General features: G+C 46.9%; 1 protein-coding gene across 5 annotated transcripts in view; it reads right to left on the bottom strand.

The window, feature by feature from the left end:
* Nucleotides 1-26,105, bottom strand: part of NTRK3 (neurotrophic receptor tyrosine kinase 3) — a 239,082-nt gene that overhangs the window by 1,836 nt on the left and 211,141 nt on the right. For 4 of the 5 annotated variants that reach the window (XM_026074089.1, XM_026074100.1, XM_026074074.1 and 1 more), the window contains one exon: nucleotides 1,719-1,877. In XM_026074089.1, the coding sequence (XP_025929874.1) occupies nucleotides 1,719-1,877 (159 nt within the window). Of the gene's footprint in view, nucleotides 1-1,718; nucleotides 1,878-19,665; nucleotides 19,741-26,105 lie in introns of all 5 variants that reach the window. The other variant, XM_026074065.1, reaches the window with a different exon arrangement.

Here is a 26,105-nt window from a genome sequence, read left to right as displayed (position 1 = left end):
CTGTGGTGGCATGAGGCCTTGTGGATGCTGTGCGAGAGGAGCGAGCATCCCAGCCTTGCTGTACCTAATGCCCACAAACAGCAATGATGGTACTTGGCAAGCCTGGTGCTTGCTTATAGTCCAGTCCTGGCAGCCTGGAGCCTGGTGCCGACCTGCATCTCCACGGGCCTCGTCAGCTCCCTCTAGGCTCTGCAGCTGCTGCCAGGCTGCTGCTGAGATTTGCTCTAGCTTCTCACTGTCCAGGAGCTGGTGGAGGAGTCAGTCCCCTGCAGCCACCTGGGTTCTGCCCATGGCTCCACAGCCTGTGAAAAATGAGCCAGATAAGAGCTAATGCGGCTCCCTCTTGCCAGGGGAGTGTGGGCTGCAGTGGGAACCCTCAGCTCAGAAGGAAGTGCATGCAGGAACAGGAAAGCAAAGGACAAGATCTCCCTAAGAATGGAAAAAAAGCCAATACAGCTGCATCCCAGACTCTGTGCAGATCTTCACTAGCCCTCTTCCCCCAAGGTTTGGGGTGACTATTCTCAGTCCTGCTGCCCTGCAAAGGAAACTGAGGCAGAAAGCATGGAGGCAGCTGAGCTCTCTTAATCCAGTGTACCTCTCACCCGCATACAAGCTGCATGTGCTCATTTGTGTGTGTTTGTATTTACCCTCCCAGGGAAATGCAAGAGCAGCTCATTAGTGTGACAAATAACTTCTGTCGTTGTCTATTCCATTGTTTGTGTCTCCAAAATGTTTGCGTGTGCTACTTTGGGATATACAGTCAGGCCCCATTGAGCACACGAATGGGCAAGTATTAGAGATGTAAAGCAAAACCTTGGATTTGCCATCTCTGCAACTCACTTAATTAAGGGATCTGTGTCCAGAAAGCAGAAAATGCACATTTCTCGTTACAAAAGGTGAAATTGCTGAAATCCATTAGATACACAGTAGGATAAAAATGTGCAAGGTTCCCACAGACTGCTCTGTCAATGCATCGTCTTCTTCTATAATAGTCCCTGCTATTCTGAGCAAAAACCTTCCAATGCCTTTCTGCTGATGTACCTCAAACCTCAGCTCTGGTACTCTGCTAATCCCAGACAGTCTTCCCAGAAATTTTTTTACTGTGTAAAAAAGGCTGCAACTTTTGCTATTCAAAGAAATAATAAGGACCAGCAAGCCCTTTGGGTCCTGTTCTCAATGAACATGGGAAAACCATCTAATAGATATCCCTATGGCAAAAAGCCTCACAGAACTGTGCCACATGCCATATAACATGCCTCAAACACTGTTTCACAAACTGAAGACTGCAGTAAAATATCAAGAGGCTCAGCTATAAAGCAAGGAAGAAGAGAACAGGGGAAATAGAGGTCATCACAGGACTTAGATCCCAGCAATAATTTGGGCATCCCCAGTTCTGGCAGCACCCAGGAGTTTATCCGATGAGGTTGTTATGGAGGTGCATCAGGAATTTAGAAGAAAGTGACTGAGGATGAAGCATTACAAGGCTTTGGCAGAGCCCTTTGATTCCTGCCTTCCTCAGTTTCCCTATTTCTTAAATGGAGATAATGACACTTCTCCCACAGTGAAGTGATTTTATCTCCATGCCTGAAAAAGGATGTAGTGAGAAAATATTGCAGGTGCCAAGCTGGGGACCATCAGCCTACAAATTGCTTTGCGAGCGGTCTGGAAAGCAGTGATGGGAAAAAGGTTTCCAGCTGAGGGTCTCAGCACTGCTGTACCTCTGTGTTTGAGAGCTGAAACCAGGGTTGCTTCCCGTAAGTGAAGATCTCCCAGAGGATCACCCCGAAGCTCCAGACGTCACTCTCTGTGGTGAACTTCCTGTACATGATGCTCTCTGGAGGCATCCAGCGGATAGGCAGCATGGTGTGTCCTCCGACCTGCGTGAGGGCAAAGGCAGGAGGAAATCTGAGTTATCTGAGCCCCGAGGAAGGAAACAGCCCTGGTGTGATGTGGGCAAACTCAGGGCCACCCTGCGAGCTACCTCTGGAAGAAGATGTTCAGAAAAGCTGTGCTGACTACTGCCTCCCCTGCCGCCCACGGGCTTACCCACCAATCCCACCTGGTTAACATGATGGATAGGGAGTGACATGTATAAATGATGTCCTCTCCTCCCAAAATGGGCTTGTAAAGAAATCATATGACAAAATGCCAAGAACATACTCAGACTGTACAGGCTGATGAACCAGCAGGCAACACAAGAAACAGAGCATTCAACAAAATACCTCTCTGAGTTTTACTGGAGCTCAGTGCAGTGAGGCACCCACCCGAAATACATAGTGAGGTTCGTCCCTGTTCAGTAAAGCTTCCTGAAAGCCATGCACTGGCATCTGTGCATCACCTAATTGCATGAAAGATTTCGCACTCGTAAAACTGTGCTACAGGCCTTTTCAAAGAATGCTTTGAATATGTAAATGACTGCAGGACCGCACTGCAAAAGGGCGGTCTGTTTGTAAAGAACAGGCTTTTACACACAGGGATATGCCCAGCATTTAATGGAGGAAGGAAAGCTGTCCCCTTTGGAGAATGTGGAAATGGAAGACCCCATAGGCAAAGTCCTGTAGGGGTACACTAAGTGAGGAAAAGCCCCTTTCTTCAACAGGGTCCACCCATCTCTAGGACATGTGAATCCAGCAGGTGGGTGCATGCAAACAGTTTGAAAGCAGATGGATTTACCTTCATATTTGCTAGGGATTTCTAAACAAGTGTCTCTGAGCAGGACAAATTTTTCTCTGTTCTGTCCTTCTGCACAAGAAACACCATCTGTGGGGGAACAGCTAATTGATAAGAGCAGGCAGTGCTGGAAGCAGCATGGCTGCGAGTCTCCAGCATTTGTTTCTGGTGAGGGCAAAGTGTCTGAGGTTTTACTGGTGATGAGAGAGCACTTTCGTGGCACTGCTCAGAAGATTGCTTGTCTCATTAGGGACACCAAAAAAGCAAGTGCTAACGCCTTTGTAGCACTGCAACTGAGCCAAATGGACACAAATCTCTCTGGTCCTGTGAAAAATTGGGAGGGGAAGATATCTGGTGTCTAGGTTTCCTGCACGTGTGTGACTATTCAAAATAATGAGGTCATTGTGTTTGTTTGGATGAAAATGTTTCTTGTACAAACAAAAGCTCTCTTCCAAGCACCCAGCTTTCCCAAGCTCCCACAGGTTTCTCTGCTTGATTAAAGCAGAACTAGTGCAGGGAAGGGTCAGTACTGAGGCAAACTGCAGTGCCAGGGAGCAACCAAGACAGTGTTGAGAGGTGTGGGACTAGGTTGTGAAATTGGCATGATGCTTAGCAGGCTTTCTGCACAGAGGGTGGGAGTCAGACTTCTCTGGGGTTTGAATTCAGACCTGGGCTTGCAACATTGTACTGAGTTCTGCAGACCAGCTCCATTTCTAATGCTAAAACAGCCTCATTTAGAAAAGAAAAAGCAAAAAAAGGAAAGAAAAGAAAAAAGAAAAAAAAGTCTCAGGCGCATCTTTCATCCCTAAGTGCAGAGATGCTCAGTACTGAGATGCCTGAAGATAAAATGCTCGTTGCAGCTCTACACCTCCTGTTTAGAAATGCCTTGGCTAGTGTGTTCTCAGCTTGCTGCTCTGAACTCCCAAGAATGTCCTCCCTTAATGGAAATGGAAATATTCCTTCCTTTGTTTGTTCCTTTTAAACCTTGGCTGCAATTTTAGCTCTTTCCTGCATTTCCAGCTTTTATGACTTGCTTTCCCTTCTTGAGAAGGGCTCCAAGGAAATGTTATTGACAGAACATGACATACATCAAAGTTGACTGTTGCAAAAAAATGTTTTGTACTAATGCTTATTTTGTTCCCCTTTGAGTAGCACTAACTCTTCAGCTTTCCAGCAATCTCAGAATGATTACTTATTGCAAAAGCTCTCTAGATTTGCAATATCCTGAATCTTGCAGCATCATCAGAGATTACAGGTAGTATAACATATTGAGCACATTTAACTCCCTTTTGAACTAGTCTTACAGGAGTTCAGCATCTATGAGCCTGATCCTCAGCTTACAAGAACTGCTGTAGTGCTTGAATGGGAGTACCCTGATTTACACCACTTGAGAATCTGACCCCAAAAGTAGAGCGGAGAAGCCAGTAGATCTTTCTCAGTTCTAATAAACCAAAATACAGTCCACGTCTTTGGTCTCTTCTAGACACATCCTGGTGAAGAATTGCCAGTAAAGTATCAATGGTTGTCCCGAGGACATGACACAATCTTGGCTTAGCTAACACGGTGGCATCCAGGGACTGCCAAAGCATTCATCTCAGCCTTATGTCATGTGAGACATACTTTTTTACTAAAAATAAATCCATTAATAATTAATAATCAAATTAAGCCTGGGAAAAAAAAACAAGCCAAGCAACCCTCAGAACTGTATGGCTCCCAAAATATGCCTCAGCTATGTTCATAGATAAGAACTTGTGAGGTATTCTGTGCACCTCCAATAGGGTGGCACATTTCTGAGAGAAAGTGCTAAGTCATGCACCTACTAGCTAACTAGAAACAGAAAAGGCATACATTAAACAGCACCATAAAACCACTCCAATGTCTAGCTTAGCACATAAGGTTGACTATTATCCTTTAAAGCATTGCCTTTGACTGTCCCGTATTGCACCCCTCACAGGCTAGTTAGGATTAAAATTCCCATTTCACAGATGAGAACACAGACGCAGGAAGTCAGGGAAAGGCTCTGCTCTGAAGTTGTAGAGTAAGTGAACRCAAAGACGAGACTTGCCAGTCTTCACTTGGCTGCACCCTGTTATTTGCTGATTTAGCAAAATGATTTAGAGCTGAGCTCAGACGGATTAACCTGCTGATGCCATAGGAAGCAGAGTGTGCCCAGAGTGACAGCAGCCCCTTGCATACCATATATTTGTTGTGATCTGTGTTGCGCCAGTGTAGACTTGCATGTGATTTCCAAGGCTGCGTACTTCACTTACAGGACCTGTCATTGCCAAAGGCATGAGTGCAAAACGATGCAATTAAACTAGGCTAAAAAACGATGCTGTGTTTCCCTTTTGCAGGGCTAGTTTGTCCTTGGCTCTGGAAGGCAACATTATTGTGTCTTTGGAGCAAAGCTGAAAGTTTGCTTCAGTCAGTCCTCTGTTTGCTCAGAGCTGGGCCTGTCAGGCTCTGAAATAAGTGACCATGCAGAGCTGATGCTTGTCAGGAACATGCTACTTCTGCGCCTTTTCTAAAAGATTCATGTCATCTTCCACCCCACCTTCCCTTTCCCCTGGGGAGTCAAGGATGGGGAGATCCCAGATGCCATTCAGCTCATATTCAAAAGTAAGGATGAAATGTCCTCAAATAGTGGCACTCCAACATCTTCCCTGGAAATGCTCCATAACCTGGCTGAGGGTTTTGCTCTCAAGACATGTAGCCTAAATTATCTTCTGTTTCTCCACTTAAATCCTATGATGCTGCCAAACTCGCCTTTTCTCCTTGTTATTTCAATGCTTCATAGACTTGCAGACTAGCCTCTTATCCCATTGCCATGGCTGTCTAGCTTAGCATGACATTTTTAGCTCTCTAACTTTCTCTTTCTAGATCAACTCCCCCTGCCCATGTTATTCCCACTGCTTTGCTCTTTCAGACTGCAACACCTTCCTGGTAATAAATAGAGCAATCAGTGCATATCCTCTGAGCTGCTGAAGTTTCCTTCTTCTTACTTTCTCCATGTCAACATCCCAGTATCTCCTACTAGTTTCCATGACTTACTAGTGGATACTCCCAAGGCATCACCTAGTCTACAGTCACACGTTTCTGATACTCTGGGGCACCTGGGCTTTGCTCTGAAGTCTCATTACACATCCAAGCCTGCAGATTGCAGGATAACCAGACACTCCCTTTGAGCAGCTTATTGCTGTATTAGATCAGAGCCTCGGGGAGCTGGGGGAGATTCATGAGAGGCCAGCATTAATGGCCATTAGGGAGAGAGATAATTAGTTAATGCTAGCACAGCACTTTGAAGATGTAAAGCTATATAAGTGCTATGTACAAGTAGTATTATAAGACTCTAGGTTTGTCTGCTAGGAAGGAAAACTGGTGTCCAGGGAAAGAATTCTCCTTGTCCTAGCTTTCTGAAAGACATCTAGCTGATTAGGAAGGAATAAGATGACACGTCATCCCCAATGAGTTTGCCAGTACAGCAACAAGTAGGGGAGCAGCAGTGCTCCAGCGAATGTAGTGCAATGCATCAGCAGTTTGGGCCATTCTCAATGATACCTTGGAAATCAAAACTAGACCAGGGCTGAAAAGCCCAATTTTGGACCTGTGAGAATCCAGACCCTAACATGTTAAAGGCAGGGCTTGGTGGCCACCCCTGCTTTCCCTCTCCCAGCCCCCAAGGTAACTCCAGGGCTGTACCCTAAAGGCAGTAATCGGGGGTGGAGGACTGAGTCATCCTCTCCGCACTCGCTGCTGAAGGCTGCTTCATGATATTAAGTGACAGCTAAGAATGGAATTTGGTCTTTGGTATACTCTAAGGTGGTGTTTTCCTTTCTTGTGCAGTTTTCTTCTCAACTTTGAAATAAAAGATTTAGTGCTTTGCTTTCCTTGGTCATTTGACATTTGCTTTGCATGGTCTTTTGACAGCTTTCTTACTGCTACTGGCATACTTTGAGGAGGCTCTGCTCCTGTTGCTGCCTTGGGAGAGTCACAAGAACAGCAGTAGGTGTCTTCATATGGTGCAGCATTAGCTGAACTTCCCTTTTGTGTGCACGAAGTTGAGATGTTTGAGTTTGTACAGAATCACGTAACAGTATTAGAGACCTTGGCACCATTTCTCTCCAGGAGAATACACTCAACAAATCAGCTCTTTTTAGATATGGTGATAAGACACACATTCCTGAATCGCTGTTTTAGTTCCTGCTGCTGTGTGTACGGATGACCTGGCTCTTCTTTAATTGCAGACCTGGCTACCAGCCCAGGCTGGGCTGCACCAGAACATATGTCCTTTAGACCTTAGCTGGATGATCCCTCGAAAATACTTAGCTCTGAACCTTCTCCCAGCAGCCAGATGTATGTCCCCATCAGGATACATTAATTCCTGCTGCGGGCAGCGTGTGTTATTCAGCAGATCTGGACAGTTTTGTATGAGTAAGAGCCACAGGTGGTTGGGTCACCTGAGAGGAAATGAGGACAAAAAAAAAGCAATGCAACTGAGAAACACGAAAAGCTTCTTTGTTTGGCTAAGCTGCACTCCTAGAGAAAACCAAACACAACTGCTGTAGATCATGCCCTTCTAAGTTCAACTGTGTCAAATCTGGTTGGGGGATAAGAGAGTGGCTTCTCAGGGACAAGGCAAAGGCTGTATGCGGTCCTTGCTGGAGATCTAGGAGGAAACACTCTTTCCTTGCCATCAGTCCTGGACCCAGCAGGCTTGAGACACCTTTCCCTGACAGATGTGCCAGGTTTTTGCCTGTGCGAGTCTGACAGATTCCTGGGCACCTTTTGCAAAGTAGAGGGATTAACTCTGACATGCCAGCCACATCTGGGCTTCACTAAACATTAGCTATAGATACTGTCTTGCACTTCCTAGTCATAACTGTCACCTCGGTAAGCTATTAAGTACCCAAGTAGTTTACATCAGCAGTAGCTGTGTTTAAGTGCGTGTTGTGACTGGTTGTGATTTCCCTGTACACCATCTATTAATTTACTTTCAGCTTATCTAGAAARAAAGGTGTTAGATGTAGCTCAGACTGCATCGTTGTCAGAATTACTCTGGCCTCAAAATCCCAAAGGTCCTTTCATGATTCTGAAAGGCAGCATGTTGTGTGGCCATACCACCCCCAAGGTGAGCTGAGCTGTGGCTGATGACCCAGATCCCCCCCCCCCCCTCTTCTAAGCAGCTCAAAAGATGGCATTGCAAACTCTCTCAACAGCCTTGTTCTCATCTTCAGGTCTCTCAGGTGTGTTCCTGGGTATGCTAGCCAAGTTGCAATTTTCTGAGTGAAAAAAAAACAAACCCATTGTGATGCAATTGTGGCATTTCCAAGCAAAGTTTCCATGGATGTTCTTGTTTTCTTCCCACACACTCTGTTCATCCTGGAAGAGCATCTTGGTTAAACTGTCATACTTGTTGTTTCAGCCCTTTCATTCAGTGTAAATCCTTTGCCAGGCATGGTGGAGGCCATGATCAGGAGAAAGATCACAGTGGTTCTAGACTGCTGTTGGTCAGTTAGGATACTAGAGGACTTTCAAAGGACCAGGGTCTTTTGCCTCTGCTGTCCTTGCTGTCACAGCCAATGCTGAACATGAGTTTAAAAACAGCTGACCAACAATGGAAAACTTCCTCCAGACATTTCAGCTACTTTGGCCTTTTGTGTCTTCACCAGGCATCTCTCTGCATGTATCATCTCCTCCACTTTCTGCAAATGGCAGATCTGATCTCTTCTTAATCCTCACTCTGTCCACCTAATCATGTCTTCCAGTTGCAGGCACTGGTAGCGCTGCAGTGTGGGGGATTGCTGCCTGCATGCCAGTGATTAAAGGCATCTTACAGGAATGTGCAAAGGATCACAGGGCATTTCTGTGATTTACACAGTGCATAATAGCAACCAGGAGCTGTTTCTCCTACCCACATGCAGCTGACCTTGGTATCCCAGCCTTGCCGAAAGCAGGGGAGATGCAGGTCGCCTGCTGCCAGAAGGAAGAGGGTTGGACTTACTCAGAGAGACCATGGGCAAAGGAACCAAATGTCCCTGTTGTGATGCAATGTAAGGAGCCAGACGGACGTGCTAGGGAGCAGGGAGAGCTGGCCAGGCAGGGTTAATGCGAAACCGAGAAGGGGGTGAGACCTTCCTGCTGTCAGTAGGACTGTTTGGCAAGGGACTGTTTGTTCCCCCCAGATGCACATACTGTGTTTAAACATGAGTCTAAAAATAAAGCCTGCCATTCACATTGTTTTTCCTTACTTCATTTAACAATCTAGTTGCTTTATGACCTATAATTCTGAATCACGTTGAATCAAGCGGTGTAATTTGCAAGCAGGGACAACGTCCTTTCTCCCCCTTCCCCTCATCTCTGCTCCACTGAGTGTGCTTTAATCCCACGGTTTTCAGCATTCCTAATGAGCCATTAACAAGCTGCCAATTACTTATGCAAATGAGGGGGGGGCAGACATGGAGGGGTGGCTGTAGCTAGAGGTAAATTCTGCTACCTAAAAACGGCCTGAGATAAATCACTGCTGCTGTAAGAGCTGCCTGTACCCAAGAGTCCTCTCTGTTATATTATCTGCCATCTAAAAATGCCAGCGGTAATGCAGAGGATGGTTAAGAAAAGGGAAACAGAGGAGTAATCGCACATATATTTTTAATTATGTTTGCCAATAATCTATTATTTGGTGTGCTCCCTACCACAGTTTGCCCCTTTCTTTTTGTTCCCAGAACTCAAGGCAGCAGGACTCATAGGTAGGAAAGGGCTGTACAAACAGGCTGGAAAGGAGAAATGGCTGATTTCTTGTTTTCATATAAGAAATAAACGCTGTGAAAACCAAGATCTCCAACTCCGGGACATAAATTGTGAGGAACTGCAGTCATGTCCTCTTCAGCTGGGGAGACATGGGGGCAGAACAAGTGTGCCTAGGCCCTGGCCAGCTGTCAGGGGTAGCAGCTGAGAAAGACACACTGCTGCAGTTTGCAAAGCACTCGACAAAGAGGTCAGCAAGGCCCCACCAGCTCTGTAAAATCTTGTCCTAACGGCTGCTGCTAGAGCCTTACCAGGTGAAGGAGAGGTGACCAGCCTCCAGACCCCCAGGGACACCTACCAAAAACTTAGAATGGCCCAGAACGATGAGCCCTACACTGCGGATCTCAGGCAGTTGCAGAAGGAGGTAGCGCTAGGAGGGATTCACTGGTGGGAGACCACGGTGGCTTCCTGGGAATCCCACTGCCCTGCTGCGGGATGGAGCAAGGTTGACGTGCAGAGGGTCAACACACAGGTGGTAGGCTGGTTGTCTTCTGTGCCACAGCAACAACATGGGCACCACCTCTTGGCTGTTTAAAAGCTACCGACTAACCACCTTTCTCCTGGTCACTGCCCAGATAACAGCATATGCTGGGAAGGCCATTAAACCCTTTCAAACTCCAGCTGTCAACTAGTTAGCGAGGCACCATATGGATTTACTGATTTGGCTCCACGAGGTTAGGGATCCTTGTACCACACTACAGTCGTTTTTAGGAGAGACGCAACATCCATGAAACAGCACAGCCGTCAGCTGGTTCCGACTTTAAAGGGGATCTGTAGCCTGTGAGGACTGCAAGTACCAACAGAAATTATCCATGACTGATCTACATTATCGTTTTGCAGTGAGCTGATAATACTACAAGAAGTGTTTAATCGCTCAAAAGCTAATCAGATAGAGGCTAAGTTAAACCATCATGATGCAAGAAACATGTCCATCAGGATTCTACTTTTTTGGCTACAGAGAGAAGGAAAATCATCTTCATTTCTGGTCTGGGAAAGTAGGAAGAAGATTTGACCAATAAATCCTAAGCTAGTGATATAAAAGCAAAGTCTCAAAATGGCTTGAGAAATGCTGCTTAGGAAATAGTACCAATAAAGTACTTGCATGTGCTATCACTCTATGCTAAAATGCTTTCAGATTGGTATCTCATAATCTCCCCTTCCATCGTCCGTCTCTCTCTCTGTCCTGACAGTGACTCCCCTCCGGGTAACCAATAATACTCCGTCTTTGTCTGCAGCCAGGGCCATTCCTGACTGACGAGTACACATGATTTAGATAAGGCTCCATTACTTAACTTCTGGATGCTGGATAATCAGTTCAACTGCCTTGGCATTAATCATAATAATATTCAAAATTCATTAGGCTTGATTGTTTGGAAATCTATTTCTTATTAATGTCAGATTCACTGAGCATAGGCCTGGCAGCACAGAGACAGAAATTTAATGCAATGCAGGGCATGGGAACTCCCTGTACATGCAGTCCCTTTCTTTACATGCAGTAGCTCTGCTGGACAGTGATCTGACAGCTCCTGGTTTGGTTGTCTGTGAAAGTTGTCAAGTAGCAGTGACACACTGTCAGCTTGTAGCCTGCTGGCAGACCAATGGGTATCTCCATAAATCTATAACAGAGTATGGAACTTTTGAGGGGGTTAGATGCTCACATATGCTCATGCAAATCTTAATTGCATCTGTTGTATCCAAAAATTGGGCAGGCAACCCAGAGATTTTTGTGCATTATCGTGATACAGACATAAAAAAACTGAAAGTGTCTTTAAAAAAATAAATCTGCTCCTTGCTTTTCTGAAAATTTACAGTACTTCAGACTACAGGCTGCCGCTTTAGTGCTTTACCTAGATGAAAAACTTTCAGCAATATAGTAGATAGATTGTCCCTTCTTGACAAAATCCTGTAAGCCAATTGAGGACAGTTCCCTATGGTACACTTTCTAATCGTTTATCTGGCCTATTTAGGCATTGGGGGTGATGGTGCTTCCCAGGTCCTCTTCAGGTAAGAGTTCTCACCCTCTAGCAGAACAGTGGTTTCTCAGCAGGAAATCTTCAGAGAAATATTGAACAACTTCAGAAGATGCTTACACTTTCTCTCCTAATGAAGGCAGTGCAGGCACAGATGGCATCTCCAGCAAACACATTGCAAGCCATGTTAGAATAAAGAGCTCATCGTTGGAGGCTGCAGTGTCACACCTACTAACGATGTGGTTAAACTCATCAGTGCCAATGGGAAAGCTGTGCTGGCTCTGGCACTGCTGAACGGGGAGCTGCATTTCACTGCAACACCAACACCCGGCACACACAAGTTAGGCTGCTGTAGAGGCACAGCRATTACATGACACTAATGGCTAAATGTGCTGAGGCCCAGGGAGGGAAGGTTGCCCTGGACGTGCCCTACCTGTGCCTGCCTGAAGCATCCCTGTGAAAATGCAGTGTGGCACACAGAGAGGCTGCATGCGACAACAGCCAGCTGCTGGGGGGAGGAGGAGAAGGTAGTACTGGATCTGCCTGAGCCCAGCTGCGACAGGGGAGCAGCAGCAGCAGCGGGAAGTGGCAGGACTAAAGCCAGCAATAGCTGTGATGGTGGCAAGTGTGGGAGACAAGGCTGTGATTTGGCTGCAGGATTCTGTTGGAAAACAAGCTAGATTTGAATCAGAAGGACTTGAGAATCTGTTTTTTAGCAAGTTTTCCAGATGCCTTTGATCAGAACAAATTTGCCAGCGTCCTGTGCATTTTAACCAATTTATGTTAAAACTCTTCCTCTCTGCTTTATTTAGCCAAGAGCGTAAATAAACAAGCAAGCCCATGAACACAGGAACCTGGGTCCCAGATGCCATTCGAGCCCTGAGGCGCTAAGAGGCCGTAGCAGATATTGCTGTTTGGCACCTGCCCCGCTGCTCCCCTCCTGCAGCCAGGCAGACGCTCCACTTCGCTGACCCAGCTCCCTATAGGACACTCTGACAGGTTTTTCCATGAGACAGCCCTGCTCCTAGCTGGCCAGYGCTCTTAACCAGATGAGTCTTCCTAGTGGGGTCTCTAGGCACCAGCTCTCCATTAGGGTTAGCCACAAGAGGAAGGGGCGGAAGGAGAAAGTGAGCCTAAAGAAACCACTAATGTTGCACAGCGTCTGGCAGGATGAATGACCCGTGCAGACATGTGCCAAGCAGACAGGACAGTCCTCAATTATGTCATTGCTGGGGCATTTACTTAGAGGAGAGACGTGACTGCAGATGATGGGCTGAGAGCTTTGTGATTTCACTGGCTGGCTAAGCCGCTCTCATCCAAGAGGGTTAGGTATGTGTATGTAGCATGCACAGGCGATGACACACATGTCTGTGTACAAAAGAGCTTTACAGAACAAAGAGTATCACTGAAAAAGTCCCATTAAAGTCCATTCTGCCACCTTTCCTTTGTGAGCGAGGGCTCTTAAGGATATTATCAGGTTTCGATGGGTACCAGTCCAAATATCCCAGTGGGAAGTCCACAGCTTTCCTCAGGAAGTCATGAGCAAATCTTTTCTACATGATGGAAATGTCCTGCTTGCCACATTGATTTTCTCCAGCCTCATCTTCATCACATTATACCTTGTGCTGACTTCTATGTACTTCTCTCAATAACATTTTCTAACCTTCAGGCTCACAACTCCATAAATATTTGCAATCAGGTATCACATCTCCCCACTCTGGTCATTCCTTAGCCAAACTAGTCACATACTGTACTTTAAATCCTGCCTCAGAAATCAAGCCCCTCACCCCCTCTTCATTTCCTCCAGAAGCTGGTGACCTTGTGGATACTCTGTGTGGGATTGAGTCAGGGACGCGCAGCTACATAGAAAAAGAGTATTTAAAATTATGATTGCAATAGAGCCACAAAGAGATTACCACTTTGCTCTTTGACATGGGATSTCTATGTAGATGCCTTCAAAAGAGCATTTGTCTCCCAGTCACACTGAAAGCCACAAGCCTGCCAGGGAGCTGCCACCCCACAAGGGACTACAGATGGTTCAAAGAGGACAAGGTTTATATGGATAAAATGCACTGTGGCCTGGGGCAGGCACAAGCTCTCTTTACAGCGATACTGCTGTATATTGATTAGAACTGGCTCGGTGCTTTATTAGTCACCGGAGAGGTGTGATGAGTTGTTACTGGAATTTGTACTTGATAATCAAAGGCATTTGTCACTCTTTGAAATGCTCCGGGTGTAGGTGTTCGAATTGGGTGCACACAAAAAAGGGAAGCTGGGAATCCAGAGCGAGAGGCTGGGAGGCAGCCGGGAGCCATGGGTGCACCGCTACCTGCCCTGCAGCCCGGCCCCCACGTGCCCCATGGCCCCAGGGACACTGTCATGGGGCAGGACCTGCTGGATGTGGCTCCTCAGCTCCTCCAGTGCCTGCATCACCTCCTGAACTGCAGCTGGGAAAAGCTGCTCCAGTCCCCAAGCTGACTGGCACATGTAGCTCTTGCAAAGCCCTCCTTTCTGTTTCAACTTTCCTACGCTTCCTAGACAAACTGAATCCTTTTCTTTCCTTCCTCTCACTTGCTGGCAGGTACAGGTGGCCTTGCTGCCCTCTCCTTCCACCTCCCCCTGTTTGAATTTTAAACCATTTAGCAGCCTTAAATGCACCTAATGAGGTTTCTGTCTGCACTTTGCTGCCATCCCTCCACTTCTCTGACACCTGGAAGAAGAGCGGTTTGGAAACCTATCACGGACTTCCCTGCACTGGAGGGCTAATTATATGGTAGCTGGTGACCTCGTAAGTACAGGGTAATCTGCTGTGTAGTACCAGGGTAAATTATCTGAGTACGTCTGTCTTTTCCACCACAGCCCTATGCAGAGATGGAAATATGGCCAGTTAAACAGTAATTAATCTTTGAAGCACCTGACACTTCCCCGAGCCGGTGAGGAGCAAGCTGCAGGAGCAGGCAGCCCTGTGCTCACAGGCACAACCTGGAGCCCCACGCTGGGGCGAGGGGATGACTGGGCCCTGCCCACTGTCCCAGCACCCCAGGGCTGCTCAGCCCCCCGGGGAACTGGCTCTGGGCTGCGTTTTCAGCCCGGCTGTTGTGGATGGGGTTGTCTTGTCCTTGCCTGCAGCATGGAGCACAGTGCTTATCTGGAGGGACTCATCCAGAGTCACCTGCAGGAGGAGGAGGCACAAGAGGGGATTTCGGGGCTGTTGCCTGGCTGGATGTGGTGGTGTCGGTGTCATGAAAATGCCTGGGAGGGCAGAGCCACGCTCGCCTGGCACCTATGCCTGGAGGAAGGGATGGACATGAATTTGGGAGGGGAAAACAACCTTCCTGCTCCGACTCAGCAGGATGAGACCAGAGGTTCAGCGGGGCTTATCAGGGAGGAGGCGACCATGAGGGAGGTGCATGGGAATGGCACTAAGATTTTTCTCTGAAACCATCCAAATCAACAAGGCACAGACACTCGCCGTTCGAAACTGGAGGTAAAACAGCAAAGAGATCAGCTTTCTCCCTTGCCTCTGTGTGACACTCCGCAGTCCCTCCCTGCATTAACGGGCCCATTGCTCAGGGGCTGGGGGCTGCCTATCTGACCCCTGACATCTTTAYGGCAACTAAACATATTTGTATGCGTCTTAGACCCACTGACATGGTTCCCTCCGGARAACTTTGCTTTTTTATAGCAATCAATCATAGCAACGCTTTTCAGATTATGGACTAAYAAAATATTTTAATTTGTTAGGAACATTTGGGTGGGCACTGTATGATTCTTATGACATTTAAATAGTGACCAAAAAAAAAAGGAAAGAAAGGTTTCCAAGAGCATTTCTTTCCCAAACAGGAGCACTGAAATAGAATGACAAAATTCCACATGATGGTATTCAGATCAGCTCTGACACCTCTCATCCGTGCTGTTTCACTTGAACACCTGCCAAGTTAAATAAGCAAACATGGAATTTCGGTGTCCTAGTCACAAACCTGTTTTTGTCAAGTGAGCCCTCCTCCTTAGTTGCTCTAGCAGTTTATGCTGTGCACTAATGAACCGATCAAAGCGTGGATGACTACATGTGTCATTGCTCTCGAAGGGCTGGAATCAGAACTAATGGGTGCTGCACCGTGTAACTTGGCTCAGCATTTTTGCACCTCTGCCTTTTTCAAATAGGCTACATTCACCCTATTTTTTCCCCCCATTGCCTCATTCACTGTGCACTCTGGTTAATTAACRGGACTAGACTGTATAGCAATCAAGTCAGGGGTCTAGAGCATGCATCATACTCGTGGCATGTATGTGCCATGTGTGTACATGGGTACGTGGCATGTAGGGTGCCCCAAAGCAGACTGTCATGTCCAGCCCTTTTCCTCTGTGTTGCATTTGTATGGCTTGGAGTGAGTAAGACTGTGCTGAATGAAGCAGGGGCATTTGAGAGGTGGAAAGTTGCCCTTGCAGCTGTGTGGGTTGAATTTTATTCTAGCTTTTGTCACAGACTTTCTGTGTGCCCTTGGGCAATGCATCTGATAGTTCTGGGCTTCACTTCCTAACCTGTAAAATGGGGAAATGCAACTCTGACTGCCTGAAGACGCTGTGCAGGTAATGGCTGTAGAGTTAAGCAATAAGCCTGCCAAGAAGGAGAAAAATGGTCAAATATTTAGCTCAGGCTTAGTTACACCTGGCAAAAGAGATAGAGGGTAACACAATAAATACTGTGGAGAAGAATAGCAAAGAAGTTCCTTTGTTCAATGGCTGCTTTTGCCTTGTACCTCAACTGGATCTTACAAGATTAACGGCAGGTGATTATGTAAAATCTATACTACAAAGCACATGTAAGATATGTGAGCTAAGGCCTTACCATTCTCATTATCTGACCTTGCATGTTCCCTTTTGCAGCATCAGCATTTTTTGTGGATAGGTTTTTCTGGGTGGTTATTTTAAGAAAACTGTGTTAAAATTCTTGCTTCTGTGCCAGGTACCTGCTGTTCAACAAACGGGCCATGACTAAGCATACACTGGAAATTAGAAGAATCTACGAGTTAAAGCAGTGAGATTCTGGGACTGTCTTCCCTTAGGAGCACACATAAAGTGGTGCTTGATTATGAAAAGGAGAAATCTGATGTGATCGATGCAGCGGGGGATTGGATTTGATGATCCGGAGAGTCCCTTCTGGTCCTCTTTACTCCTAATGAACTTAGTTTTAAAGAAAGAGGGGCGCAATGCTATTTTGATGGCAGACAACATAGAAGTGTGTAGATACCTGCTGGTGGCTAGTAGTACTCCATCACAAGATTTAACCAYATCCCACCACCCTGAAGGTGGAATACATCCCTCTCCTGGCTCTGCCAGTCCTGAGCATACCAAGCAGAGGTAGGTGCAAGGATCCTGCCTCCTTCCCTCTTTGCATTTTCCAGCCACTGAGAACTTTGAGAACTCACTCTCCTTGAACCAGTACAGCGAATGTCTCTGCTCACAGGTTCCCTATGTTCTCCTAATGTACTTACCTGTCTCCCATCACCATAATGACTCYGTCCCTAGCAATTTTTTTTGATATGTATCTATCTCCTTGGTGAAGATGAACAGGGATGGGATCACCTCTTTACACTGTAAAACTGATGCAAAGAAGGAACACCTGAATTGCCTATGGTGCCAGAGGACCTCAGCAGCATAGAAAGGACCTGCAGCCCAGTCCAAGGCTGGGATCACACTGCTGGACTCTTCTTCATCTCCATGTACCAAACTGGGCTCTCCCTTTCATAATAGGAATGGCAGAGCAGAAAGTGTTTTGCAGCACATGCATTCACCAGTCTGGAACTCACGTCCTTCTGGCAAGACAAAAGGCCTGAGCTTGGCATTCCTGAGGGCACAACATGATGGTTTCAGAAGGGATGCACAGCGAAAGCAGCTATATTCTTTTTTCCCTCTTGAATAGCTTTAATTCCTTAATTGCTACTTGCTAATAAGTTAAAATGCTGTGTTTCCGTATTATCAAATGGTACAGGATAAGCTAAGGGCGTTTGTTAATCAGCACACTTTTAAGACTGGGAAAAGATAAAAAAGAAAAGCAGCAACATGTTTGGAGATGGTGGCTATAAATATGATCCAAGTGTTACCTGCTACGACATTTTAGCCAAGGAGAGGCTGTGCATATTATTGCTGGGCATGGAACTCTGAAAAAGGGTATGAAATAGCGTATAAAAATTGTAAGTGAGAAGGGAAGGCTTTTCCTCTCCAAAATGTGGCTATTCTCAAGGACATGTTACATATCTCTAGGGCCTGATCCTGCAGGTAATACCAGGTATAGCACTTCTGTGTGTGAGTACTCTACTGGCTTCCCCAGGGACTGCTCAGAGCAGGGAGCACTAAGCCCATTGATAAGTGGTAGCAGGATCAGATTCATAGGTTGCCAAACATTTGGGATGAAAAGAGCTATAAAGAAGTCACATATTATTATGTCACATTGCAAAGGTCAACTCCAGTATTTGTTCTGTCATGAGGACATGATTGAAAGGCAAAAAAATAGTGTCAGGGCACAGGGGAAAATCATTTTTTAAAAACTGCCTTCAGGGCTGAGGATACAAAATTACATCAGTGCTAAGAACTAAATTCCCATCCACACCCTGCAATTCAATTTCAGCTCAGAAAGGCATAAAAGTAACAAAATCACCTTTTGGTGGCACGTCTGCTTATCTGCTGACATATCCCCTGAAAAGTCAGTGATATCTAAACTCACACTCCCGTGTGATTCTGGCAACAGTCATAAACTGCCAGAGCCCTGCTCCGTCACAGACACCAGGAGGGCTTTGCAAGATCCACTCAGCTACTTAACACCACGTAGGCACCCGCTTAATCCCTGTCACTGCCAGCTCTGGATGAGCCATGGTGACACTGGGGAGAGGTTCTGTGGTGGGACAGCTATTCCCCCCCCCCCCCCGACCCTGGCCAGAGCATACACCTCCCCTAGCAATGTCATGGGGTGGTTTGGGTTTGGGGAATAGGACCCCTTTGCTCTCCCTGCCTCCAGTACTTTGCCCTGATCACAACTACATTGCAAATATTGATGCCCATCTCTCGGGGCTCACTCATGTGGGGAAGCTACTGTGAGACAAAGTGGGAAAGTCAGACAGCCAGAACTGTCCTGCCTTAACTTATGAGGGCTCATATTTGCTCTGCATGGAGAGTGTTTTTGGGTGGATTAACTTGATCCACGTCCAAAGTGGACTCAAGCAGCAGCTCCCCAGCTTTCTAGATCGACAGAGCACTTCTCTCTGCACCAGCAGCAAAGCCGCACAGGACAGTCAAATTCAACGTTCACCCTCTTTCATACACTTCTGCTTCCAGCAGAAGCCTTGCAGATTGCTGGCAGTGGCTGTTGGGACGCTGTGACACATGGGGACCCACTGGCCTCAGCCTCACTACATAAAGGCTCCGGTGTGCAGGGAGTGCACAGGCAGACAAGGGCTTGCCACTGCAGGAGGGAGGGTAGGGTAACAAGAGGAATTACCATCCCTCGGCCAACTCATGCAGTTCCTGTCAGCCACGACCTTGGCAAACCCGTGCTCCTTTGCACTGCCAGAGCAGCGAGCCCGCACCGCTCTCCCTCGCTGCCTCTCCACCAGGCGAGGGAGGGGAGCAGCACTGGGACAGGGACGTTTCCAATCCACTCGACAACAGCTATGAGCACCCAGCTGATCAGACACTGAGGCTATGTCTATACTAGCAAACAGACAGTGCAAAGGCTGACATGTGGCACTTCGGCTGTTTAAAGGCTGGCCTGATTTTGGTCCATGCCAATTAGACAGTGCCCAAGCAACTGGTGAGAGGACAACACAGGTCAAGGACAGTCCCCAGTGAGCAGTGAGAATGCCACCTTACTTTGAGGCATGGAGAAGGCTTAGTTGCACGGAGGAAACCGTGCTGTGCCCTGTTGCTGTCTGAGCTGGAGTACAGCCTGTGCTGTTTGCTAGTGTAGACACAGCCCGAACATCCACGGAGGAAGTTTGTACTAAGTTTTGCATTCATCCCGCGTTTCCTCACCATACAGACAAGCCCCAGAGAGTTGCTATAGTAGAGAGAAGCATGTACAGTTCCCATCACACACAAAAGCCCCTTCGCTGCCAAATGCACTAGACGCGACCTAGTCCCACAGCCAGTCGACCCCACGTGTCATTTCATGCTCAAGCGGCACAAGTCCCCGGCCTTCCAGCTGCCCCTGGTGTCGCGATGCACTCACTGTTGCAGCTGCCGGCGGTGCTAGTCTCTGTCGCTGCCACGCTGCGCTGCACTGGCCCTTCCGACGTGGCCCTTCCTGACAGTCAATGGGCGAAAACAAGGGAAGGAGACAAACAAAAGAGAAGGGAAGGGTGAGAGAGGGAGGGAGGGATGGGGGGGATGAAGCAAGGGGACAAGAAGGGAAAGGGTATGTCTTTAACTGAACTGCATGTCTTTCACTGGCTGCAGCACGCTGACACTGCACAGCCCTCGCTGCGAGGGCACGGGGCAGGCAAGGACCCCAGGCGCTGCTTGCCATGGCCTTGTGCTTCGCACCAGCATTTGCACCAATGCAAAGGGAGGGCAAGGAGTCAGTGCTGGCAAGAGTCAAGGGGGCTTCGTCCTCCTGAAACATCTCCCTGGCTTGCGAAGTAACATCTCTTGGAGGGCCCTGACTCCCTCTCTGCTGAGCCTGAAGGACAGAGGAGTGTTTGGGGGCCTGAAGTGCTCTTGTGTAGCTAGTTCCAAAGCACCCTGCTCTTTGTCCATCACCAGCCCTCTGGGCACGTGGTATGGACACATCCGCCTCCATCAGCAGAACAAGATCCAGGCCTGATGTCTTCACTCAGACAAGTGCAGTCTGGGAGCATTTTGCTTGAGCAAAGACTGCAGGCTGCATGCTTAGTGCCCACGATAAGTGGCTAACTCAGGGGCAACATGAGCTGTCCACGACCTTTCTGACCTGGGGCTCCTTAGGTGGGACTGCAGGATCAAGTGCTCACCTGTGTAACAGCAAGTCAGTATCAGCTAAGCTGTTGAGAAGCCAGTTTATATTTAATAGTGTGACAAGATAAACTGGTCACATAGGTGTTATCCCTGTGCCATACAGGCCCCTGTGTATGGGGGACGACAGAAGGCAGCAAGACACACACCCGTGGGACAGCAGAGTGCTCAAGGTTCATTTGGCAGACGGATGCCTCCATCTGGAAGGCTGCTTTCTTGGTCAGGACAGCTCTTCTTCCGGGAGCACCTTTCATCCAAATTGCTCCAGGCTYTTTACAAAGAGTAAATCTTCAGCGTGACTCTGAAGCAGGGTATGATTACAGTCGTTTTGCAGCCAGGATTAAGGGCATCATTTGCCAAATGTCCCAGTTAAGAAGCACCTGGTACATCACCCTACTCTTCCCCGAAAGTCTTCCTCCCCTCTGTACTGTCACTGATTGGGGGGGGGAGGGGGGAGAAAGGACTTCAGCCCAGAGGCTTCTGATCACCTGCAAACCTGTCAGCACTTGCAAAACTGAGCCCTACGAAAGGACAAGGGAAGCAAAATAATGGAGCAGAAAATACAGCACTGTGTTTTCCATGCATCAAAGCAGGAAAGATCTAGGTAATGGGAGGGAGGGGAAAGGGTGGGAATCTCAGGGCACAAATTCAGAGTGAATGACTAGCATAAGGTCTGTTGATTTTCTAGTAAAATGACTTTGCTGCTACCAGGACAAAAAGCAGACAAAGTCCCACCATGAAAGGGCAGCTGGTGAGCGCTGCAGTCTCGGGGGGAGACTTCTTGATGTGGTACTTAGGAGTGTGGGCTGACGGCTGCCAAGGGAAAACCAAAAATTTGGGTTTAGGGTGTGTCCAGCTAGTCATCACCCTGAGCACCTTTCTGCCCTTCACCAGAGGTGAAAATTGAGCTGTTAAATGTAGCTGATGGCTCAGCTCCTTCTGCTTAGGGAATTGCCCTGTGGATGCCTCACTAGCCTCCCAAGTCTTTTGCTCCATTCCCAAAAAGTTGAGGTAGGAAATGGGTGGGGGCAAGGCTTACAAAATTGTTTCATGATGCTTGTTAAATTGCCGCTGTATTACAATGTTACTGTTAGGGGAAAAAGAAAAGAAAGATCTATCACAAAAAGCCACATCCTAAAGCCAGCTGTGGCAGAGGTATGGACATTGGAAAGAAGCAGAGCAGATGAAGTCATCAGCAATGGAAAAAAACATCAATATAATATAGTGCAGAACAAAGCAAATTCTAACTCAAACACAGAGCTGAAAGAGAAACATCTTCCTTTGTCAGTTCTATTACCATGCATTCATTTCAATAACAAATAACTAACCCAAACCTGATTTATTCCTCTGTTTAAGTAAATACAAAGAGGCAGCCGAATCTGACTGTAAAAAACACTGATATCATATGTTTTCCTTGTATGTATTGGAAAAAGTGGGAATGGAGTTTCTGCCTTGCTGCCAGAGGATGTTGGCAAAGCATTTCAGTTATAGATATTGTATCTTGTCACTAATGACTGCAGGGAACTAAAAGGGATTTGGATTTTTTTTTTAATGCTTCACATTAATTGATAATTTGGTCTCAGAATCCACAGTGGAACACAGGATTTGCTGTACTGGATCAGTCTACTGGCCCATAAAATCTGGCGTCTTGCCTTCGTGATGCTCAGAAAAATTATCATCCAGTGTCTGTTTATAAGGTTGCTGGCCATTTTTGTAAGGCCGTACAACTGAAACAGAGAAAAGGTCTTTCTGGCCTCCACAGGATGCCTCTTATAACCTTGAATCATGGTGTGGCAGGGCTTATCATGGTCCCTGTATTACATCTCCTTAATGCAAGGGAGAAACTCTGTAACTATGAACATTTTCAATAGACATGCTGCTGTTTTTCTTCTTGGTCACCACATCCCAAATAGTGAGAAGGTGAACTTGTGTTTTTGAAGTGCAAATGAGAATACAAATTGGGGTAGAGCAGGGGGGCATGCCTTGTATTGAGCAGAACAGTATTGATTAGGCAGTATAAAAATTTCCATCATTAATTCATTTAGCAATCTTATCATATGTTGCCCACATAATTGGATGGGGAAGAGAGAAGTGGAATCACTTAAGCGTTCAAAGCTCAACACACACCAAGAAAGGATTCCTATTTCTGCGTGTGTGCAATTTTGTGCATCGTTGCCCCTTGATTGTACATTGAACATGCTCTCCTTGACAGCCTAGTCCTAAACAGCCTGTTTATTAAAGACAGCTGCTTGCAAATAGCGGCTTTTTCCATCCAGCTGCCTTGGAGAAGGGGCTCTCTGTGTCTGTGAGAGAGACTATGGAACAGGGGGGATAAGAAGGGGAAAGCCGGTGGGAATTCCAACCATGCAGGAATTAGGAGGAAAAAAAAAAAAGAGAAGAAATGGTTTCTTTCCATGTAGATGTCTTAATTAAGAAGGACAAGATGTTTGGATGTTAATTTTTCTAGTGAGGTCTTCAGTTTGTCTTCAAGCAAGGCCATTCACACACAGGAAACCCTTCAAATCTATCACTTAAAAAGCCACTAATCCACTCCACACATTTAAAAAAAAAAAAAAAAAAGCAAGCCAATTCATAATTTATCTCCACTCCCATTGAACTAGCTTATAAGTTCTCTGCCTCCAGTTCTCCCTGCAAGATTTGTGGCCGTTCCCCACCTTTCCTGACCGATGGGTGATCTCACGGCTGCCTCTGCAGCAGTGAATGCCAGGACCGCACTCCTGTGGGTGGAAAGGTAGGAGGAGGCAGCCAACTAGTTGGGACATGGTAAGGATATGGTCCAACAATCTGGAGGTCCAACAACCTGGAGAAGGTTTACACCTCCAGGTCTTCCTCAGTTTCAAGTGGCAGTGCTTCTTCCAGAATGTGAGCAGTTCCTTTTCTCGTGCTTGGAAACACACATGCTGTTTCTGCTGCATCTGGGGCTTGAATACCAAAGCTCACTGGCATACAGTTCTCCACCTTCTTTTGCTCTACCTACACTTTTAATCAGGCCACTTTAGAATATGCAGGAACCAACTGCTCCTCTGGCCTGCCCCATACAAAATCCTTTCTTGTTATTTGGTGATGCCGCAGAGAACTGTGCGCTGCTGGATCTCCATCACAGGAGAGTCTCACTGATTTGAAACTAGGCACTGTGTTCTTTTCTATGTATCTCATAGCTTTAGGCTAATGGGATATTCAGAGTGGGGAGAGGGGGAAGAATGGAGCACGCTGCATGCAAGCAGCCTCTAGCAAGTGGATATTCACTTAAGGACCACTGTTGGACAACATAAATTAGAACAAGGGTAAAAATGGTTTACAGTCAGAAGAGGAAAAAACAATTCAAGGATGGGTGCAGATCACAAGTACTTTCCTTTGCCTCTCTAGATCCATTTGCTGCATCCAGGATAAGCAGAAAGTGGAAAAGAACCCCTGCTGTTCTTAGTTCAGTTTTATTGAAAGGGAAATGCATTGAAGAAAAAGGCTCCAGAAATCCCAGCAGAAAACTTACTGTCTCAGGTTATCACAGCAGAGGTAAACAGGCTTGGGCGAGCTTGGCTACATGGAAAAACAATCCCAGATCTCTGAACTCAGCTGAACCTCTGACTTCTTGGGGTCCAGCCAYCACTTGTCTGGGTCTGAAATTTGATGGTTATTCACAGCAGCCTTTCCCAGCTCCCTGGGGTGCAGGGATCAGGCTAGGCAGCTCGTATGAACGACCAATGGTCCAGCCAGGCTGGGGCCAGACCTCAACAGAAAAAGCTTAGGGACAAGTATGAGAACAGACCTGACCCATGGTGGTATGCCCTGCAATGGTCTTCCAGGCCCCAGTAATCAGCAGCACAGGGATTTCCTGAGACAGAGGAGGGTTTTTTGGTTTTGTAGCCCATAATGGATTATTTTTCTTCCACAACTCTGTTCAATCACTTTTTCCACCTTTTTCAACTGCTGGCACCTACAATCTTGTGTGATAAGGAACTCCATCACTTTACTACCCACGGTAGCACCTCTGTTTTTGATCTGAACCTGCCACAAACATCAGCAGGTTTCTAGGTCAGGACATGCTGCCCAATGAATAAATCCTCCCTGTCTGGCTACATCTGTGCCCTGTGCAGACAGAAGCTCAGGAGTTAAAAAACAGCAAGAAGCTAAACTGAAAGGCTTTGAACTTTCCTAGGTCTCTGGAGGGCAGTCAGGCTGCTGGGAGAAAGCAAATGCCTCAACTCAAACTTCTGGGAACTGCACTGAACTTTGATCGAAAAATTCTAAGTTCGATTAGCTCTCAGCAAGTGTGTGAAGATTTGGGAGGCATGTTGAGGGCTTAAGCAGGGGTCCGGAGTCTGGGTGAACATTCAGACTGTATTAAGCAAAAAAAGTCTTAGCCAAATGACTTGCAGTGCTGCGGCAACGTATCCTGAGCAGGAGAAGAGGTGAGCATGGAGGTCAAGTACCGCAGCAGGGAGTTTTCATTTCCCCAAAACAAACTGCTCTTTTGTGTCTCTGCTTCAAAGATGTCACTAGATTGTGAGAGCTCTTCACCAGCCACATCTCTCTCATTACTGAAGTGAAATAAATGGCAAGAGCATGACAACAGCAACTCAAGCATGAGAAGGACAGGTAGACAGTGAGGAAAGGGGGGGAGAGGCTGCGGGTGGAGGGTTTGGCAGGGTGGAGAATTAGGGCAATTACCATTTCTGAGAAAATGCCAGAAATGCAACACCACCTAATCTCCCCAATTAATTCCTCTGCACTTGAGCTGCTTTGTGTGAAGAGCTCTTAATGTTTCAGGAGGAGGAAGGGGGGGAAAAAAAGACTCTTCAATATTTGTTTTTCCCTCAGTGGAGAAGTGGGGAAGAGGTAAGGAAAAATATCTGGTTAAAACACAAGATGATGCTGTTACATCTTCCTTTCAGGAGATAAGAAACTGTGCTGCAAATTCAATTTCCAGAGGTTTTTATAGGAGCCACGGAGATATCAAAGACCAACATGTTTAATATTGCACCAACTTTTCCTACACACAGAACACACCAGGACTGGCACAGAGACACCTACTACACGTAACCACACCTGAGCACTTCCCTCACCTGCCCTGTTTCTGGCCCTACCACAGGTTCAGGGCAGCTTTGCTCTTTTGCCTCCAAAMTGCCAGTAAGGGCACTAGTGAGACTTGGTGCTGTGAGTCACCCACACCTTGCGGGGCAGCCAGGGCTCACCTGGAAGGATGAGCAATGAAAACAAAGAAAGAAATATCAAATTAGGGGCTAGGGTGAGGGGTAAAAAGATGCCGAGAATGCCATATGATAATTTCAATGGTAGATGCAGGCTCCTATACATAGCAAGACTGCAGGACTGCTCCACCTGGTTGGCCCATCTGTGTCAGTACTAGGGGTCTCCAGGTAACATCTTCAAGGTAGCATAAGACTTTCGTGCCCTTACTCATTTAGATATGACAAAGCAGGGCATGTTCTCCAGGATCCCAGCTGGTACAGGAGAAAACTGAAGTACTTTTCACTTCTAGGTCCTTTCATCAGTAGAACATATATTTACAGATGTGAAACCTTCCCAGCTCCCTGGGAGAAAGGTTTCATTTCAGGGCTCATTTCTGGAAGGACAGCAAGGTGCTTGAGAGGGGTCAGCCTTCTGCTTCTCAGGGACTGCTTGAGAGAGCTTGCACTATCC

Source organism: Apteryx rowi, unplaced genomic scaffold (assembly GCF_003343035.1).
Source record: "Apteryx rowi isolate R43461 unplaced genomic scaffold, aptRow1 scaffold_11, whole genome shotgun sequence".
In the NCBI taxonomy this organism is placed as follows: domain Eukaryota; kingdom Metazoa; phylum Chordata; class Aves; order Apterygiformes; family Apterygidae; genus Apteryx; species Apteryx rowi.
Note: the sequence above shows the minus strand (reverse complement) of the source record. Positions and strands in the feature narration are given on the sequence as shown.